General features: G+C 40.5%; 4 protein-coding genes and 1 non-coding gene across 11 annotated transcripts; 3 read left to right on the top strand and 2 right to left on the bottom strand.

The window, feature by feature from the left end:
- Positions 1-14: 14 nt before the first annotated feature.
- Positions 15-8,881, bottom strand: LOC145695806 (nuclear factor 1 X-type-like). Of its 6 annotated transcripts, none has more exons than XM_081772833.1 (13): positions 8,642-8,881; positions 6,807-6,914; positions 6,575-6,763; positions 3,463-3,810; positions 2,789-2,993; positions 2,677-2,739; positions 2,551-2,625; positions 2,318-2,444; positions 2,160-2,272; positions 1,854-1,970; positions 1,468-1,595; positions 1,393-1,423; positions 15-1,254 (listed from the first exon to the last, which is right to left on the bottom strand). In XM_081772833.1, exons 1-13 carry the CDS (start codon positions 8,648-8,650, stop codon positions 1,163-1,165), a joined length of 1,605 nt encoding a protein of 534 aa, XP_081628959.1. In that variant the 5' UTR covers positions 8,651-8,881; the 3' UTR covers positions 15-1,162. The 6 variants fall into 6 exon arrangements, with proteins under 6 accessions (XP_081628959.1, XP_081628957.1, XP_081628958.1 ...); XM_081772831.1 differs by having other exon boundaries at positions 17-1,254; positions 1,342-1,423; positions 8,642-8,871; XM_081772832.1 differs by having other exon boundaries at positions 17-1,254; positions 1,342-1,423; positions 2,169-2,272; positions 8,642-8,871.
- On the top strand, positions 6,437-6,509 carry TRNAR-UCU (transfer RNA arginine (anticodon UCU)). The gene has a single exon. It is a non-coding gene; the product is annotated as a tRNA-Arg (tRNA).
- A 6,054-nt stretch (positions 8,882-14,935) lies between the features above and the next one.
- LOC145697330 (uncharacterized) lies at positions 14,936-15,830 on the top strand. Of its 2 annotated transcripts, none has more exons than XM_081774521.1 (6): positions 14,936-15,027; positions 15,098-15,215; positions 15,255-15,333; positions 15,379-15,541; positions 15,604-15,684; positions 15,758-15,830. In XM_081774521.1, exons 1-6 carry the CDS (start codon positions 14,993-14,995, stop codon positions 15,774-15,776), a joined length of 495 nt encoding a protein of 164 aa, XP_081630647.1. In that variant the 5' UTR covers positions 14,936-14,992; the 3' UTR covers positions 15,777-15,830. The 2 variants fall into 2 exon arrangements, with proteins under 2 accessions (XP_081630647.1, XP_081630655.1); XM_081774529.1 differs by having other exon boundaries at positions 15,604-15,691; positions 15,765-15,830.
- Positions 15,831-15,854: 24 nt separating this feature from the next.
- LOC145697346 (uncharacterized) lies at positions 15,855-17,091 on the bottom strand. The gene is made up of 2 exons (XM_081774540.1): positions 16,322-17,091; positions 15,855-16,225 (listed from the first exon to the last, which is right to left on the bottom strand). The coding sequence occupies exons 1-2, from the start codon at positions 16,522-16,524 to the stop codon at positions 16,006-16,008; spliced, it is 423 nt and encodes a 140-aa protein (XP_081630666.1). The 5' UTR covers positions 16,525-17,091; the 3' UTR covers positions 15,855-16,005.
- A 772-nt stretch (positions 17,092-17,863) lies between these two features.
- Positions 17,864-18,888, top strand: LOC145699864 (transmembrane emp24 domain-containing protein 4-like). Its single transcript, XM_081777120.1, has 5 exons — positions 17,864-18,002; positions 18,053-18,290; positions 18,333-18,470; positions 18,520-18,661; positions 18,705-18,888. The coding sequence occupies exons 1-5, from the start codon at positions 17,930-17,932 to the stop codon at positions 18,780-18,782; spliced, it is 669 nt and encodes a 222-aa protein (XP_081633246.1). The 5' UTR covers positions 17,864-17,929; the 3' UTR covers positions 18,783-18,888.
- The last annotated feature ends 905 nt before the right edge of the window (positions 18,889-19,793 follow it).

Raw genomic sequence — 19,793 nt, 5'->3', positions numbered from 1 at the left:
AAAGATTTTTTTTTTGATTTTATTAACGCTCAGTGTGTTAGACAGAATGAACTTTGGCTGTTGTTTTTTATCACTAAGAGTTTTTCACAAGTTCAGTATTTTTAACACGCGCAGCTTCCAACGTCGCAGGGGACAGATTTTTGGGCACACATTGATTACGATTTACGCAACAAGGGCACACAAACTATTTCTTTACTATTTCACGGGTATATTGAAGCATTTCTACTAAAACGCGGTTATTAACCAATCAGATTCAAGAGTGGGCGAACAGCGCCACCAAGAAATCTGCACAGCAAATAAGAACGCAGCAATGAGCATCAATAAAGAGCGAAAGTTCAATATTAAGGAAATTTGGCAATTAACTGTAATACAGTAATTATAACAGGAAAATAGAATATTTTGAGTAGCTTTGCGGAGACGTGGTAGCTGTTGATTGTCGTTATTTTTTATTTTTTTCCGAACTTATTACTTTTCTTTCGCTTTTTGAATTTTGGTTATTTTAAGGAAAACTTATAAGAGCAGGAACTAGTCGGAGTTGTTTTGTTTTTACTATTTACAGAGTTGAATTAAAGTTGTATATAGAAAAGTATATGCGAAATATACCGTTTTATACAGGCCGCCCTGTCTAGTTACCATTCGCGCGTCGATATAATTTAATAGAATAAATAGAAAAGAAACGATAAAGTCAAAAAGTTAACTATGATATTATTTTTTGGGCATTTTGGGTTCAACATGCGTCTGGGCGTTTGTCTTGGTTATTTGAATTCCGAATCGAACTGTAAGTTTGAAAAATTCCGGGAAAGAAAGTTTCAGTTGAGAATTTGTTGCTTTGGAAATTGTCTGTTTTAAAGTTATCGTGACAATACAGTTGGTCAAAAATTTGATTTTTCTTTGGACGAAACGGTATTTTTCGGGGATCGAACGGATTTGCTGAAGATTTCGTTTTTAGGATAGGCGGTATCATTTTTTAAAGCTTGATACTTTCGACCTAGAACACAAGAATAGAAAAAGCAGTTACTTTTTTCTATATAAGCTAGAGCTGGGCATAGCAGTTCAGTAAAAAACTCGTAGGGTTGAAATATGCGACGAAGTGTATGGGCACACATACTTTTTTGGGCGTAGTTAAGTTTTTAAAGTTTCTTTTTTCAAAGTTTGGGCATTTTTACTCTTTAGCACCAGTGCGAATGCCGTCTGCGACTGTAGGGAAGAGACGCTCTTCGGTGACGAGCTGCTCGTTCGGGTTCAAGCCGGGTACTGAAATGGAGGTTAAAAAAGACGCAAGAGGGTTAAATTGGGCGATGGATGAAGCAATGAGTCCTAGCTATTTTCAAAATGGCTCACCACTACCGCTGTGGAGAGGCACAACGGCTTGAATTGGCCAGCCTCGATTACCCGCAGTAGTTACAGGAGTGTAGCTCAGCAGCTAGAAATACAGTCAGTCGAAAGGTCAACAAAAAGGTTGATTACCTGTCCGTCCGGTTGTGGAGCGGTAAAGAGCGCCAATTCCTTGAGGTCCTTGTTGCCCACAGCTTGAAAGAGATTCTGTTGCATTTGAAACGTTTGATGATTGAGAACTGTCGGCCATGGATGGGATGCTACGATTCAATATGTTAGTCTACGTACTCGCCAGATAAATTAAAATGATTATCCTTTTTTCTCGTTGTTCACCGCATGTTCTTAACTCCCCGAAGATCACGTGAAACATGCACGATGAAAGAGAAAAAGAAAAAAACGTGACCGAGTTTGTCGGGCGAACGTTTTCCTTTTTTCTTGTCTATATCGTTTAGGTTTATTCTGGATGCTTAATTAGCGATGCCTCGATATTGAATAAATAATCCGAAAATGGAACGAACCTGCGAATCGCATCGAAGTAGCGACGGAAACCGGCGGTCTCGCTGCATTTCCGATCGTTGTACTGTCTGGAGCTTCTGTCTTTGCTGTTATTCGCGGCGACTGGAGAGGAGATTGATCTGAACGAGCTGGTTAAGTTTTTGTTCGTTTTTGACATTGTTGATTTGATTAATTTGATTGTTTGTTAATTGCGGGGTAAGTTAGAAATTTGACTGGCGATTTAAACTGCACTGGGATTCGCTTTAAACTTTGTTTAGTCTGAAAATTTTCACGGTTGTTTTTAGCTGGCTCAGTCTAGGGGTTAGTACCTGAACTACCTGGCCGCGAATTGTTAAAATGTGAGTTGTTATCAGTCTGTGCAGAGTCCTCCGTACCGTTGAGTTCGTCGGGACTCGTCGAACTAAGCTTCATCCGTTTCGAGCTAGAATCATGTTTAACGCTGGCTCTAGCGTTAGTAGGGACTGACCCTTGATTTTGCAAGCCAACAACGGGATTGAGTCCAACTCGGTCAGCGGCGTAATTGTTGGCATAAGAGTAGGGCGCTGCGTCGACAGAGTTGAGCATGAGAGGCATATCGGGTGATACCATTGGAACTGAAAAAGGGATGAGTGCTAATCTCCACCTGTGCTCCTTTCTTTCCAGTGCTTTTGTGGAAAGAACGAAAGAGAATGAAACACTATCGGATGTAAAATGATGTACCTTTGGTTAGTCTGTAGATTTCATTAACGCCGAAAACTCCGCGCGTTTTAAACGCATCTGCGGCACCCATGACACCTAAGAGCGAGGATTAGAACTCAAGCAGTTGTCGGAAAAACTTGCTCTTACCGAAGTCCAGTTTGCGATTTCCAAAAGATAAGTCCTTTGGATCCTCTTCCGCTTCCTCCCCGTCTAGGATCGCCGGGTTTAGACTTTCGCTCAAGTTCAAATTTGCGCTTACCTTTGGAAAAGAGTCGATCTCGCTGGCCCACGACGTTGGCGAGGAAAAGATCTAGCTCTCGGACTTTGATTGAGACATGATACGGTTGGACACATAAGCCACTGTGTTGTCCGCAGGTTTCGCATTTGGAAAGGCGCTCACCGTCTGTTGACTCAAGTGGAATGCCTCGGAAGAGAATCACCATCACCAGATCAAGTCGCCAAACCTAAAAGGCAAAGAGAGTCAAGTACTGGTTACATAAGATAGTGACGCAAAGGAGCTCGGAAAGACCGACTCCCCGCCAAAAAAGATGAAAGCGTACGTGTGCAAAAATGAGTGGCGTTGAAGATGAACATGGTTTTTAGTAATTAATAGCGTTCTTCGGAGAATCAATTTTGCTCGGTCCGCGGAGTGATGCACTTGGTGCTGAATTATGCAGCTCAGATCATTGTTTTTAGATCGTCATACTCGCGGCGAGCAGCTATCACGTATGATTATCCGGCGAGCCGGGAATCTCGCTGCCAAAATATAGAAAAAGACCCATCGCCTCAACTTTGGACTACTTTACAAGTAGATCCTGTTTGTTGTTTCAAGTTGAAAATGACGTTCAAGCGATGGCTAAGCCGCCTCAAATGCGCACTAAGGGTTTCAACTTTTTGAACTTGAAGCGCTTCAAAAAGATGGTTCTTTCTTACCTTATCGGCTTGTCTCAAACAGTCGATTCTTCTGATTTTGCCTTTTTGATCTGGATTTGAAAGAATACAGCAAACAGGCTTTCTCCCCGTAATCGTCAGAACAAAGTCTTCTCTGTACTCCGGTCTGATGTCTTTTCGCAGCTTCGCCAAAAGACGCGAAGCCCATTTTTGTTTGACCTCGGCTTTTTCGTTGAGAAGTTCTTCTTTCTGCGCGCGCTCTTCTTCTGGTGGCATTCTTTTCTCGTGCTTTTTGAGGTACTTGCGCTTGCGAGCTTGGAGATTGAACCAAACATAGGCGAAGGACTTCACGTGGGGCAGCAGGGCTTCGATAAATGGATGGAACTCGTCCTGAAGGGAACAGAATGAAGCAGGAGTTCATTTAGGGTATACAACTTTTTGAATAAAGTAATGAAAAAAAACGTGATGGAAAAAACGGTCTTTTGTGAACCCCGTATCTTGGTCCAGAGGGTGCATGAGCCGTAAATGCACTCGCACCGCTGTGCAAAAAACCCGACCCAAAAGCCCCATTGATGAAGCCAGCATCAACGTGTGGATTTTGCGCTAGAAGACGAGATGAGACATGATGCGGAAAACCGTGATGGGCGGCGATTCCCGAGTCCATAAACGGGTTTTTCATTTGCTGATGGCTATCGCGAAAGGGGTCGACTTTTTTCAACAAAAAATAAACTTCGTCTGGAATTGATCGAAAAGAAGTGAGGACACTTTGGTCTTCGAGACTGAGCCAGAAAGGAGGTCTGCCAAAGGAACATCGGTAAAAGCGCCGGGCGCTACGTGCACCTAAGATCGATACGCGAAACGGGCACGTTTAAATTGGAATGGAAGTCTTAGAGACTGCAGATGGTATTTTATGTTCCCTAAAGAAAAAATATCCAGGGAATCGAATCGAATTTATAAAGGCTAGAATCATGCTCCGAAAAAGTGATTTTCATGTTTCTCAAGGTTCAAATACTGCTAGAATTTTTTGAGTAGTTCGATCTTAAATTTTCTTTATACAAAAAATTTATTCACTTTGAAATATATGAAAAATTTTGAAGACAAATTCAGTTTTGGATAACTACCTCTTTTAATCTAACAGTAAGAAAGTCAACCCCTCGTGCCTAAAGTCCATTCCCAGTCTCTCCAGCCGGGCATATAAAGGTCCATTTCATTTTATAAATTATGATGCATTTCTTTAGATATCGAATTAGTTTCTAGCACTCTCGATTTCGATGATGACCGCACGTGATTGGCACCGCGGTCGCGAACAATCTGAAACGGAAAAAGGTTCAATTTGGGGCCTCTAGAAGCTTCTCTTCGCGCAGTGTCTCTTGGTGGATGAGGTTTGTTTTTATGAATTTGTTTGTTGCTTGAGTTAGAACTGTATAGCTGTTTCTATTGTTGCTATTGGAGGTGAGGCTCTCCGCTGGCCCTGTTCAGTGTTATTCGAGATCTTGGGCGTTGAACTAGGCCGTTGGCATGGGCCAGCAAACGGCTTGCCACTTGGTAGTGCCACCAAGCTCAGAAGAGATCAGAGTCGCCTCAGATTCGAAAAAACGCAAGACGTGCGGCGAGGGAGCGAGAGGGAGCTACAACGAGCCAGCGGACCAACGCCAATGGCATCAGTTGCGAAGTTCCACTCACACTTTTTTTCGGAAAAATGAACTCGCTTCAACCCTCAAATGGAAATTTTAGAAATATCTCATAGTCTCTTTTTGGCTCTGAAAATTATTAATGACATTTTATTGAGATTATTTTATGTTTGGCGAAAACATCTCATCAAAAAGCCAAAAAGGCTAAAATCATAATTGCTCAAGTCGGATAATCTGACACATGATTTTGGCTGCTTATATCCACCCAAGGAGTGATAAGACAACCCGAAAACATATTCCTTTATGCCTCAGAAGGAAAACCGGATGGTACCGGAATAAAAGCTGCAAATGCCATCCATATTGCATGCTCAAAAAATGTTCGAACAAGGAAAAATAATCATCACCAAATGGGCGAGGCTATCAGCTGATGATAACGACGAAACATGGCATGGAAGACGAATTTCAGATGACAAAACAACGACTTTCCCACCTTCCAATGCCAGAAAAAGCTTGTTTTATGAAAACTCCCGGTCGTTTTGTTCGCGATTTTACTCTTTACCCAATCGGAGAGCCGCGTATCGAACAGCGCCGTAAATTGGCGTACAGCGCCGTACAATTTTCGTAACGCAAAATTTACGAGTTTTTACTTAGAGAAGAAAAACGCAAAAGCTTCGAAAAAAGCCGCTTGCGGCTTTCAAGTAAATTTAAATATAAAAAGGAAGTCGGAAGCCGCCAGCGGCTTTCTCGAATTTACAATGAAATCTTCATTCATATTTTGAGTTTCTAGCGATTCTAGTGCAACTTTTCGACTGCTTTGGGATCGGTTTTTCGAATCGATTAAAACGGTCTTGATTCAGAGTAATGACAATCTGGATCAAACCGCTAATCGCCTGTTCATGTCCAGGTTCAACTTTATCATTTGGAGGAACAACGTCAATGCTAAATTGAAAATGACAGTAACCGCACGGTGCCTGAGCTAATCGGGCGGTGGCCTTTCTCCCACTGGCGCCTGCTGGCTGAGAGTAACTCCGGGCAGCTAAACTTGAAGATAGCCTAATCCGGCGTGACATTTAAATTTATGGTGCGGAATCCTCAGTCCCTCCAATGTCATCGTGGCTCCGCCAAGACGGGCGCGCGCTGGTTGGTAACGCCGCTGCACCACCACCAAGCACCACCGTCATGGTCAAATCGACACATCAGATTGTCAAGTCACGGTGGATCACCTCAAAGCCAGTTACCCCCAGTTTCTGGCTTCGAACTTGGCTGCACTTTTCAAACTGGTATTCTTTTCTTTTCTCAAAAAAAGTTCTCTTTTTCATTGCATTCAGGGGCCCATTCTACAGTGACCAAGATACTAATCCCGTACTCTGCAGGGTGCCTTCCATGCCTTGCTGGCGCAATGGATAGCGCGCTGGACTTCTAATCCAGAGGTTCCGGGTTCGAGTCCCGGGTAGGGTAATATCTTTTATTTTCTCCCATCACGTTTCTTTTCAACCCTCTTTTTAGGCGGAATATCGACTTACCCATTCTTGGTCGCCATTTTGCTCCGACGGCGATCTCGATCCAGGGCGGTTTTCTTTCATCAAGGAAGGATACTGGACAGAACCGTTGCTCGAGTTTTGAGAGATTTTTCGGGACTGAGTTGCGATAAACGATGCTTCTTGCCCGTTAGGGTACGTTTCCATTAGGTTAAGTTCAATTTCGTCGTTCGGCTTGGATCGATTATGAAATAAGGAAAAAAGAGAAGGATTTTACCTGTAATGCATGGACACTGGCTAAGGTCAGGTGATGTGCTGCTGTGGGAGGCCCGGAACGTGATAAAAACCGATCGAATAATTCGTTGGAGTTTCCCTCCAAATCTTCCTGAAAGAAATTGTTAGAAATTTTGACTTTTATTACGTTACGATTGAAATCAACGAGGAGATATTTTCTCAAACGTGGGCATAATTTACGATTGATTTCTATTTTGAAAACATAATTAAAAGAATTTTTATTAGAAAAAATTTTTTCAACAGTTTTCTCATTTATTAATTTATTTAATCTTTTGATGATCGTTTGAGTATTTTTTTCTCGGCTGAATAGGTTCTCTTACGTTTCGTAATTTCTATTTATGTTTTGTGTTTCGTTTGTCTTATGAAACAAGTTGCTTGTTCACGTAAAAATTGGCTCGCTGCCCTATTCTGAGTTGGTTTAGATCTTGCGGGCGGCTCAGAACGGGAGCTTCACATCGCAATTGGCTCAAGCGCCCCCGCCTGATGCCAACGCGGCTCAGAGCTTGGCCCTGATCCACAGCGAGCTAGAATTTCTTGACTTTATGAAGACCATTTTCTAGTTTTACATAAATTTTAGCCAAAAAAAAAAGATCCAACAGTATCTTTGATGCAAGCCTAAATATACTTTATTATTTTTACTTTTTATCATAATTTTCCTCATAAATTACGATGAAAACTAATTAATTAGAAGCAATTAGTAAATCAATTAACTTGAACATGGCCCTGTAAATAGAAAAAGAGGTCACGTGCTCACTCATTCAGGTGCACGGGCGCCCCCACTCGACAAGACAAATGTTGGCCAAGTGCCAACACAAGGTGAAATTTAAATTTCGCGTTTTAACGTCATAACTAATTTTTATTAGCCTCGATGAGTTTTGAAACAAATATCACGCTTGAGGGTCAATCTAAATTCTTTATGAGCATTAAGCTCTTTTCTCGAGGATTTTTCTTGATAAAAACTGAATCTTAGCTTTTTAAATGTGTATTTAGGGCAATTAAAAGACAAATAAAATATCCGGTATTTTGACAATATGATTTTTTTCGCGATCGCCATAAAAGCAGCCATCGCTGTAATTAAAATTTGACGAGGCGTTTTAAAAATCGACCTTGGCCTTGAACAATGCTCGAATATTGATTCCCTTGCTCGTGAATGCTAATTGGCCCGACCCTTGTTTTTTTCAAGGGCGCTTATGCAACCGGCTGGAGAACCGGTGATTATCCCGGTGCTCGAGCTTGTGCGATTACGAAACGCATCTTGCCGGATAAATTTTGATCTTGACCGTGCGCGCCCAAGCGGAACGCTTCGAAATTGGCGCTTCAATAATTTGGGGCCCGGCCTTGAGCCGCTCCTTCGTGGCGTAAGAAACAACCTCGCTAATCCGACAAGGCCAAGGTCGGCGAAATTTTAATTATCAGGCGAATTAGCTCAAATGATTTGGAGCCCAGATTCGGGGTCTAAAAAGAAACCGAACACGGAAACGCCAATTTAGTGGAAGAAATGAGTAGGAGTTGTTAGCGGTTTATAAGAATAAGAAAGTTTAGACTAGGGTCAGACAAGGACTGAGACTTCCACAAACTTTATTTTAATAAAAATTTCCTTATTTTAAAGCTTAAGTCGTTAGTTTTTGGTTAGATACGAAATTTGATAATAAAAGAAAAATCTATAAAAAGAAGCTTTCATAAACAGTGCTCAAAAAGTCGATTTACTTTTCAAAAATATATTTCATGTCTATCCTATCCATATCGATAAATTTGAAAAACAGAGCGTTGGGCCTATTGCTCGAGACTCAAATTATAAAAAATAAAAGCATGGCTTACCATCATCATGACTGTATTTGGTGGAGCGGGCAGGGTTGCCCTTGATTCCTGAAGTGAATCTCTGTTCGTTGGTGCTTTTCTCTGGTGGTGCTTGGTCGGTTTTGACCGGTTGCCAAATTGGTTGCCTTCCAACCAGTGGACTTGCTGCTGCTTACAAAAATATTAAAATCAATTTCTGGCGATGGTTCAAGTTCTCTTTCTTTCCTTGCTTCAAGCTCGCTGGAGGTCGTGGCTAAGAGAAATAGAAAAAATGGCTCACGCTGGCTCACTGCCAAGCTCAATACAGGCCGCCCAAGTCCAAGACGAGGCGGCGCGCTGGCGCAGTGCCAAGGCCAGCGCACGTGACCAACAGCGACAAATATCGTGGCTGGTAGACTGTCCCGCGGACGACTGTACCGCCACGCCCGTGACCTTGACCGGCTCTACTAGACAAATATGAATAGAAAAAAGGGAGATCAGCCGCTGGACTTGACGAGCGCGGACGAATTTCTTCTCCCAAGTTGAAATTAGCGACGATCAGTAGCGATAAATTAAGAGCCAGACATCTCTCATGTATCAACATCAACATTCAATTTAGATCACGTGAGAAAGTAGCTTCTATTTTGGCCGATCTTTGAATAAACTCCAATTTTTGCTTTAGACTTTTAGGGTTAGCGCTTCAAGGCGGGCTCAAAGTAATGCTGGCTTGAAGTTCAAGGCTTTTTGAGTACCTTATCGAACATATTTATAAAAGGAATGAGTGAGATTTTGAAGCTGATTGCTCAAAGAAGCGTAACATCTTCCTCGGCTTTCGTTTCCGCTGTGGCTAATTGACCTTGAGCCGAGCCTATTTTCAACAAAGAATCGATGTTGATCCGATTTCGGTGATTTCATAATCGCCCGGATATTTTTCACTTGACTCATGATCACTTCTTGCTTTGAATTTCTTACGATTTGTTATTCTGGACCCTTACTGGCTCAGATCCAACAACAGCCCAGATTAAGTTTATATTTTATAGTTATTGAAAAGCGAAAGCCAAAGTTACGAGCAAACGATCAAAGGCAGTCAAACTGAAAGGGCAGCTCAAGGTCATGGGGATAATGGCTGGCTTGACACTCTTAAAAGGCAAGAACGCAAAGATTCAATGGTCAGTGTTGGATTTCCTTTTGAAAACGTTTTGAGGCTTTGAAGGGGATTTTTTGTGGTGGAAAGGGATTGTGTCTCCTGACGGGGCAGGAGAAGGGAAGACAAATAAGACATTTCCACGGGTAAATAAGCAAAATTCACGACAGGAAAGTATGGAGATTTTTAACATTTTCATTCTTGATCGCTGTTTGCCCAGATCTTCGATAATGATTACGATATGAAAATACAGACGAAAATACGTAGAAGATGGATTAATAGATGTTAAGATTTGGTGAGCAATTTCAACGTTATTTATTGTCTTTTGTTAGAAAGCAATCCTCGATTCTTAGTTTCCGAAAAGGCTCAGAATCGAGTGCACAAAGTGGCTTTTTCAAGGCCCGGCAAGATCAATGCCGGGGTTAGGGCCTCAATCAGGCAAATTGCGCAACGAGCTGGCCTAGGGCTGCGCACGTGACCCGGCGTTGGAGTCGATCCGACGAGCGGCCGCCACTCTGGCGCCGCAGATGATCTAGTGGGGCTTGTCTAGTAGTACCCTAGCTCGGCGGATGAGCTGGTTACTTACCTAACAACTCGTGTCCCGGTGCGGTTGATTGACGACGACATGGGAGGTTCAAGGCCAAAACTTTAATCCCAAATTCAGCTCGCATTCAAAATACGAAATCGGGCGAAGAAAACATGCGGTTATCTAGCCCTCGGTACCAGCTGAGGACTCGCGAACTTGAGCTCCACAAAATTCGCGAACACCTGAAAACTATTGATAATGAAGAAATATATTCCCATGAGCATATATTTTTAATTTGCAAAAGGCTCAAAATAACAAAAATAAATATCTGTACATCAGTCAATTATACAGTCTTTAGTGCTTGTATATAAAACATAATTAGTTTCGCCTATTTTGTTATGCGATAAATACTCAAATTCTGTTGGTGATTTGTCCAAGTTCAATATTGAACGGTAAATACAGTCTGTATTGTATTTGCCGTTGGTAGAATCTCCAAGAACACAATTTTTCCCATTTTCAATTAGCGGTCGATGAGAATTATCTACGGCGGCGATGTCTGTAATTATCGATAATTCAAGGGCACGGCGCGGGGGTAGCGCTCCGCGGGGTACTGATAATGCTAATACATTTCGATAATATACAACCGACCATTTTCATCTGTGCTTTGCCGTTTAAGATAACCTATCAATAATTATAAATATTCAAAAGAGAGTCAGGCCAGCCCAGAAATGTCCGAAAGTTATGTAACAAAAGTATTTTCTTGTCTAACAGAAAAACTTGCATAACCCACAATAATTAGCCTTGAACTCGATTTACCCCAAAACAAAAATTACCGAACACGATCACTTGAAACTAATTTTCGCGGCGGTGCGATCAAAGCTCTTGGTGCTCATGAGAAAATGCAAAAAAACGCTAGCTCAAGGTCAGGGCTGAGCCGAAAATGAAAATATCGCGCTTGTCGTGCAATTTTTGGTCGAGCCCTCAAGAAAGGGATAAGAATCAAAAGCGACGCAGATTGCACAATAAACTTGAAAGTGTTTGCATCTTGGTGGGATTAGGGAGAACCAGCTTTGGAAGGGGCTCAAGCTCAAGATCAGGGTCGGTGTTAGGTTTAGCCTTAGACTTTGGCAGTGGCGAGTAGACATGGGTCCGTGGTGGATTTTGTTTCAAGCAGGAAAAGTTTCTGTTGAAAGAAGATGACTTGCTTTTTAGAAAACAAATAGCCTCATACTTTGGCAGCGCCTGGATTGCCCATTTTCCCGGATCGCCCACATCCCGGATCGCCCATTTTCCTTGATCGCCCATTGTGGGCAAAACGGGAAAATGTGCGGATCAGGAAAATGTGCGATTCAGGAATGGGCAGAACGGGATTTTTAAAAAATTCCAAAAAAACTCTTTTTCTCTGAAAATTATTACCTTTTCTTCTTTTCTTGAAAATTGAACAGTCATTCATGGTACGAATAATCCAGATCACAGAGGTGTTCCGACCGTCGAACTCTGCACAAGGGTCACTCTTTCAGAGGATCAAAATGATTATCATCAAAGAAAAAATAAGGAAAATTTTTTCTGACCAAACTGTATATGCTGATTGCGAAAAGAAGAGTGATTCATAAGACAGCCGTTTTTAAAATCATATAAGAAAAGGATGTTCTTGATGACCTCAAAAAACTTTTTGTGGGGCCGGAAATCGTAAAAAACTGCAATTGCAGTTTTCGTCAACTCGTCAAGACGAGTCCAATGATGGCTCTAACTCCTGATAATTCTAACGATTGACCGGTTTACCGGCTGGTTACCGAAAAGATGGTTGACCCCGGAAATTGTTTCTTATAGTCAGTTCTACTACAGGGTAAAAGATGAGAGTCGTATCATTACTCCGAAGAGAGTTAAAACTAAAAACAGCAAATTTTGCATAAATTACGTTGTCGCTGCACGTTCCTGATTTTTAGTCCCATTTACGCCAAAAATAGTAATTTAGTGATAACTCTCTTCGGAGTTATGAACGACTCTCATCTTTTACCCTGTAGCTGGGGTGCAAAACGGGGCACGCATTTTTTAAAATAAGCCAATCACAGGTCCGCATTTTGCTTATTAACCAATCAGAACCGGGCTTCCGTGCCCCGTTTTGCACCCCAGCCCTGTAGTAGAACTGACTATAAGGAACAATTTCCGGGGTCCATCATCTGTTTATCACTTCTAGAACGAATACGGCGGCTGACAACGTATTTTCCGGTAACCAGCCGGTAACTGGTAGATCCTTAGATTTATCAGGAGTCAGACCCATCATTCGACTCGTCTTGATGAGCTGAAGAAAACTGCACTTGCAGTTTTTTACGATTTCCGGCCCCGCAAAAAGTTTTTTGAAATCATCTCTTTCATGCAGGCTTTTATGTGGAAAGTTCCCACTGGGAACTCTCATTTCTTGAAGTTACAACTATAATTTTCGGAATCTTCGCATTCGATTTGGTATTAAGAACCTTTTTCCTGACGTTTTTGATGAAAAAAATCTTGACCCTCTGAAAAAATGACACTCTGGCTGCCAGAGTCTGGCAGATAAGCTCGACCGTCGGAACACCCTTTTGATCAGGATTTTGCTTTGAAATCCTGATTTGCACAGAAATCTCGTATGAGAATGGAATCCCGTGTTAGAATTTCTAAACCACCTTCTTTCATTATCAAATTTCAAATTTACAATTGCAAATCCTGGTTTGCACACAAATCCCGTTCCGCACATTTTCCCGTTTTGCCCACAATGGGCGATCAAGGAAAATGGGCGATCCGGGATGTGGGCGATCCGGGAAAATGGGCAATCCAGGCGCTGCCTCATACTTTGGCTAATGGAAGACGCGCGTAGCTATTAAGGGTGTCCCCAACGATCGAGGCCGAGACTGTCTAATTCGGTGACTCAAATTTTTCTTCTTATTTAGGAAATTCTGATTCAGAACCTTTTTTCAGATCTTCAATATCTTATCTACTTCTCGAGATATGGCTTTTTCTATGAGCGCGCTAATGCATTAGCCTTCGATAGAAATGCACTGTGAAAATGGCTATTTTGAAATTCTCAATTAAGTGTAGCAAATTATATATCTCCTTAAAGCTTGAAAAATTTCCTTTCTGCTGATACCATTTTCAAAAAGATCCAATGAATTTTACTTATTGTAAAAGCGCGCCAAAACTCGAAAACACCTGCTCTTTGGCGCCGGAAAAGGGGATTAACCTACTTATCGGTGCACAATCTGAGCTCATCGGAGCCTTGTTGAAGGATCGAACTATCTTCAGACTGAAATTTGGAAAAAAAATCAAGCGAGAAGAGCCTTAAAATTTGGTTCAAATTTTGTTAAAATCATCATTTTATATATTGTATATTTATATATGCATTTGATATAATTATAAAAAATCTGTCTCGATTAATGCAGAGAAAAGTGTTCAAGCAACATAATTCTTTTCGAAATTTGAAATTTGAACGAGTAGATTTCGAGAAAAACGATCTCAAAGTTAACCGAGATTACAGAAGTCGACCTTCTTTGAAGCGGCGGTAGGGGATTAACGGATCAAAATATACAAAATCGGTCAAGATTAATGCAGAAAGAAGGGTCCAAATAATAATATACAAATTGATTTTTTACGTAAAAACTATCCGATTAGTAGAAATATTAACTCAAAGTTGATCCTGTTTCGAAAAAATCGTTGGGGACACCCTTAAGGGGGTAGAAACAGCTTTTTTCCGAAAAAGGCGATTTTTGACCGGCGCTACAGTCAAGAGAATCTTACATTTTCAAATTTTCTCTTCTGGTTTAGATAGATACATCTTAGATCTAGGAGCATCTCCCTCGAAATTTGTTTTAGTCATCAAATTTTTGAGTAAGCGGGCTCAGAAGCAGCTCATCTCTCCGAAATTCACGATTTTCGCAAATTTTTAAACACGTATATCTCGAGTCCCCTGATTGTTAAACAAATATCATGCACATTTTTGTTAAGCTCAACCCTTTTTCTAGGAACATTTATGAGGAAATTCCGTGAACATAAATAAATCTTATGTTTTCTTTTATGTAGCTGCAGTCCAAAATCGAGAAAGCTGTTTCTACCCCCTTAATAAAGCTTTCTATCCGAAATTTGAAAACCCGGTGAACCTGGAACATGGAAGCGACATGTTGAAAACCGCGTTGTTGCAGTTTAAAACAAATAAACAAAATTTTGATTTACGAACATTTTGCAGACCAGACAAAAATAAAACTGCTTCGTTTCAATTTCCTGTCAAACGTGGACTAACAAAATTATTTATTTAATTGCTTATCACCGGCATCAGAAAAGAGTTAACACGCAGTCCTTGATCTCGCCGACCGCAATTGTTGTCTGCTTTATTTAGTTAGCCAGCATAACAGAAAATCGTGCATGAACCTGGATTTTGGAATTGAGCTTGCTCAAAACAAATAAATCCATTATTGAAAAAGCAAGCGTTTTTTTTGGAACGAGCTTGCTTTCCATAATCCGTTCAGAAGAAGAAAAAACCACCTCCTTGTAAATGGGATTGTGGCTTGCATTTACAAACAAGCAATTTTAACAAAAACCGAAAAGTTTCAAACTTATCTTCCGAAACAGAAAAGATCGTCAAAATTTATCTTCATGAGCATCATCAACCGAAACTTTGGTTTTATCAAGATCTGCATTTTCCATCGCGCGAGAGTCCTTATTAAATCGTCATTCGCGAAAAAAGAGATTGACGAAAATGAGACTTTTTGGATGGCTTTTGTATTTTGTTAGGAAAATGTTTCAAAAATTATATTTTATCAGTCGCTCGAAAAACAGAAACATATTTTGAAAACGTTAAAAGCTCTCAAGTTTGCGAGTTGAAGAAAAATACGACCGGCTCCATATTTTTGAAAAAGGAGAAAGTAACATCCTGCATGGTTTCTGAATTTATTGAGTCACCCAAAACTGCTCCTATCAAGGTACCTATTGAATAAGACCATTTGAAATGCTTTACTCAGCAAAACTTGCCATTCGTTGGTCCAGAAACGCGACCCCCACCAGTTGTTCTCGACATGACCCGGCCAGATCACCGAGAAGGTACTTGCCTAAAATGAAAGGAAAGATTTTTGATAGCTTTAAAAGGCATGGAGACATCGTACAAGAAACAAACTTGCAAGCAAATCTACGAAAACAAGGATCTCGAGCGCGATCAACGGGTTGAAATGATGAAAACGCTAAGCTGTCATAAGATGGAATTCAAGAATTTCGATGCTTCTCTTGACCCGTTTTTGCAGGCTGACACTAGGCTCGTGCTCTCAGAATTTAAATGCACCAAAAATATTGAATCACTGAAAACACGACTGAAAGCCTTGGCATGCAACAACTAGCGGAGAAATTTTCGGACGAGGAAATCAAGGAGGCCATGGAGAAGCTAAAGAAAGATCCAAGGAAGGAGGTCAATACCGTACGTGTATTTTCGTCTTCCATAATTTCTAAGAGGGCAAGAGTTGACCTCACTTAGATTCAAGAACAAATTCTAGTATTTCTGCGATTTTGAAAGCTAGTTTGAAAAGTTCAATAAATATTTTGCATCAGAGACTCTAGTTTAAAGTTGTGTCATCACAATTTTCAGGGAGATTCCACACTTTCTTGATAATCATGTGCTACTGAAAGCTACATCAGATAAATGGGGTTTCGCCAGGTCTTCGTCGCATTTATGGTGTTTTGATAAAGGCCATTAGAAAGATACAAAAGTATATTTCAAGGATTCTAGGGCAGCAGAAAGCAGAGGATTGAGAATAAACCAACAAGAAAGCAGTTTATCGAGCAAAGCGGGATAGCAGAGCTGATAAGCGAAGCGGTTTTGGGGACTTTTGGGGGTGTCGGGATTTTGAGCGCTTTTTCAAGAAGGGTGGAAATGTGGTTTTCTTCCAAGACTTTTTGGACTTCTGGGAGCTCGTAGAAGTTGCGGAGGGTCTGTCGGCTGTCTCTAAAGAAATAAGTTTAAATTATTATTTTAAATATTTAACGAAAATTACGTAATAAAATGTATTTTGATAACTTGAAACAACTCTTTAGAACTAACCTTGGAAGCGATTTTATCCTCCTCATCAACTGATAAGTATCTTCATAATACGCAATAAAAATCGTCCTCAAATTTTCATCCAGCAATAGAGAATTCAATGACTTTTGCGCGCGGAGATCATTAATCCCGGCGAAATCATTCTGTATTTTCTCGCCGAAGGAATCAAATCCTTCCACAATCGACCAGATTCCAAGCAAAAGCATTTTGTTCACGTCAACTTCTGATAAAAATCGTCGGAGAACAGTCCCGGTGAGTTGAAAACGGACTGAACGGTGAGCTATTAGAGGGTTGATGATTTTTTACGACGGGGAGAAAGTGATTTTCAACGGTTTTATTACGCCTTTTTAGATAATTTCGTGATTTAAGTGATATAAAATGCTTTAAAAGTCAACCCATTCCTTTGATTTCTTGTCCATCGTCGTCCAAACACTCTGTGCATCGTCGCATTCTCCAAAAACTTTGTCGAAAAAACTTCTGCTTCCTCTGTCATCAAAAAACGCCTTCAAAAATGTCTCTCTAGTTTCTTCTCTTCTTATTCCTCTTGTGACAATGTCCAATATCTTCGCTTTATTCTCTTCTTCATCACATGATCTTGCTTGGACTGTTTGCTCCGTAAATAACGAAATGAGTTGTAAGAGGATAAAAGCTTTATTTCTCCCGAAAAACATGATTTTCGCGATGTTGTTTGGGGCCTGGATGAGTTTGACTGGGTGCTTTTAAAATCATCGGGGCGGAAAATTTAATCGGCAGATGGGAAACAGCCGCTGCTGTTGTGGACCGACTCGACAGGGGGTCTCTCTTGCTTATTATATACTGTTAGAGGCCATGTGACGCGACTCAGCAGGTAAATGCTTGATTTTGATTAACAACACACGTATCAAATCAACGAACAATTGTTTATTCTGTGGATGAAACGTTCCAAAGTTCCATGAAAACATACAAGTCTCAGGTGGTCTTATCTATCGTTATTGTTTTATCAATTTGTTTAAACAAAAACGACAACAAAATGCAAAGCCACATCCTTTTTACATACAGCTGCCAGACAAATGTTCTAACATTTATCGTTCTCAGATTGAGTTTCCATTCAAGATCAAAAGAGGGCAAATTAAATGGTGGGTTCATAATATTATATATATTTAACCCGATAACGAGAGCGGGAGCACTAAGTGCTCCCAGAGCTAGTTGTTGCATTGTGATTTTCTTCAATTTTGAAGATAATCCAAAAATTCGAAAAAACTTAGATTCTTACACCTATATATTAACTTAATATTGTAGAGAAAATTATAGAAAAATTTTGTCATAAAGATATTTATCTTTTATTTATCAAAATGACTCTTTGTGAATTCATTTTTGTTGTGCATTTTGGTTGTCCAAAAACTGCATTTCAAATGATAATATGTTTGATTGAACAATTTCCTTTGAATAAAAACATTTTTTTCATGCTTAATTTATACCTTACTTCTGTTGTTGAGAATCATTTTATTCTATTATTTCACACTATCGAGCAATTCTACTGCGCCCCGCCCGTGGGCAGCGCAGCCGACCTTCTCAGTACTGATCGCAACAACCAACCGCTTTGCGCCACCAGAAAAATCCAACAGAGAAATTATGAGGAATTTTCTGTTAATATTTGGTCTCGTTCAGGCTAATTTGGAGCCGTTGTTCTTCGAAATGCTTCCAGGTATTTTCTTACACTCAAGGCGAAGTTCTTAATCTGTTATTTTTTCAAAGGCGAAAAGCCTAGATGCTTTCTTGAAGAAATGCCCGGTGACACCCTTATGACGGCGCAGTATCACGCAATGCTCGTCACTCCTACCATCGGAATAATTACAGATACGAAAGTTGGTCAATCGATGATGGTCAAAGTAACGAACCCCGATGGCAAAACGATTCTCGAACGTACCTATGGATCCAAGGGTCGATTTGCTTTTACCACTCAGCAAGCTGGAAGCTACATGATGTGTCTAAGGTAGAATTATCACTTGAAATCCAAGTTGGTACACTATTCTAGCTCCGATAAAGGTGCATGGACGCAACCAGACACCAAGGAAAAGCCAACCCAGCAGCGTCTTCGGATCAACATCTCCTTCCACATTGGCGAAACGCGTCAATACTACAAAGAAGTCGCCAAAAACGAAGAAGTATCGAGGTAACAGGGCAATAAAGTAAATCTCCAAATTTATATCTCGCCCTTTCAGATTGAAAATGGAAACGATGCGGCTTTCTGATCAAATCACACGGATCATGAAGGAGCAGGACTACGCTCGAACTCGCGAAGATGGCTTCAGAAAAATTTCTGAAATCTTGAACTCTAGGGTTCTTTGGTGGGCGTGTGTTCAGGTTGGAATCACATCATTGCTTCTTCTTTGAAATTCAGCTTTAGGTTCTCCTCGTGGTTGTGGTTGGAGTCTGGCAAGTCACGCACATGAGAAGTTTCTTCATCAAGAAGAAAATCTCCTGAAAGAATACTCCTCCCTTATTCGGAAAATAATTCAATCTTCAGTTTCAGTTAATTAGGAATGAAATGCAAAAATATGCTTTGCTACCTAAAATTTAGACTTAAATAAAGCAAACAAGTACAGATTTATGCTGACTGATTATTATTGACAGGACGCTGAATGGCAGGAATCATTTATTTATACAAAGATATCTGATAAAAAGAGCGTTAATATCGACTTTCGGAACGGGTTTTGATCACGGGACTTCTGAAAGAACTTTGAAGATATTAAAAAAAATGGAATGACCTTTCGGTAGAAGATGGGAAGAGCTCATTTTCTAGGTTGACTTCTTCTTCTAGGGCGGTTTCGTCTTTCGTATCTATCGGCCCATTAGCTTTCAAAGATATCAATATTGTAAAAATAATAATTGAATACTTAGTCTATCAGGTAAATAGCAGACTTCGCAGCCAAACAAACTCTGGAATACAATAAATGAGACGATTATTATTCCAGTGACAGAGCATATTCCAACTAAATGAAGAGTCTTCAATAATGGCCATTTGAGATCCCGAGATCTTACCAAATCCACTGAGCGCGTAGATACAAATTTCTGGGAAGGTTTTACTCTGCATAAGTTTTAAAATTGAAAGGTTGAAAGTTCAAAATGTTTCTTTTAAATAAATCTTTCTCTGTTTGAGCTTGTTCCTGTAGATCCATATTTGAATCGGGAGTCAATCAAACTTTCTGATTAGTTTAATTAATTTCAGTCCATAAAAATTGACATTTGGATTAGGCTTGCGGGCGTTTTGATTCTCTGCTGCTTCTCTGAATCGAGAAAAAGGATGGTAACTGCAAATTGGCAGGCTGATTGATTTCCTTTTATATTTATAATTCTGAGTCCACTCTTACTGTGACAGTCTCTAGAAAAAGGGAAAGTTTGTCTTTCTGTGACTGGATGAATAATTTTCCGCTTTATTTATGAAAGGAAAAAACGGGGACATGAGGCGATCTATAGCAGCTTTGATTTTGGTTGT

The sequence above is a fragment of the Oikopleura dioica genome, chromosome 1, assembly GCF_907165135.1.
Source record: "Oikopleura dioica chromosome 1, OKI2018_I68_1.0, whole genome shotgun sequence".
NCBI classification, from domain to species: domain Eukaryota; kingdom Metazoa; phylum Chordata; class Appendicularia; order Copelata; family Oikopleuridae; genus Oikopleura; species Oikopleura dioica.
This window is presented reverse-complemented; position numbering and strand designations above follow the sequence as displayed.

Coding starts and splice junctions, on each gene's coding strand:
- LOC145695806 (XM_081772831.1), bottom strand. Junction 3,811..6,574: donor AAAATGGCGACCAAGAATGG/GTAAGTCGATAT, acceptor TGTTCCCTTCAG/GACGAGTTCCATCCATTTAT. Junction 2,273..2,317: donor GTTGGCTTGCAAAATCAAGG/GTCAGTCCCTAC, acceptor ACATGATTCTAG/CTCGAAACGGATGAAGCTTA.
- LOC145697330 (XM_081774521.1), top strand. CDS start 14,993: ATGAGACTTTTTGGATGGCTTTTGTATTTTGTTAG. Junction 15,028..15,097: donor TGGCTTTTGTATTTTGTTAG/GAAAATGTTTCA, acceptor AAACGTTAAAAG/CTCTCAAGTTTGCGAGTTGA. Junction 15,542..15,603: donor TTTTTGCAGGCTGACACTAG/GCTCGTGCTCTC, acceptor CACGACTGAAAG/CCTTGGCATGCAACAACTAG.
- LOC145697346 (XM_081774540.1), bottom strand. CDS start 16,524: ATGCTTTTGCTTGGAATCTGGTCGATTGTGGAAGGATTTGATTCCTTC. Junction 16,226..16,321: donor AGGATAAAATCGCTTCCAAG/GTTAGTTCTAAA, acceptor TTATTTCTTTAG/AGACAGCCGACAGACCCTCC.
- LOC145699864 (XM_081777120.1), top strand. CDS start 17,930: ATGAGGAATTTTCTGTTAATATTTGGTCTCGTTCAGGCTAATTTGGAG. Junction 18,003..18,052: donor GTTCTTCGAAATGCTTCCAG/GTATTTTCTTAC, acceptor ATTTTTTCAAAG/GCGAAAAGCCTAGATGCTTT. Junction 18,662..18,704: donor TTTGGTGGGCGTGTGTTCAG/GTTGGAATCACA, acceptor ATTCAGCTTTAG/GTTCTCCTCGTGGTTGTGGT.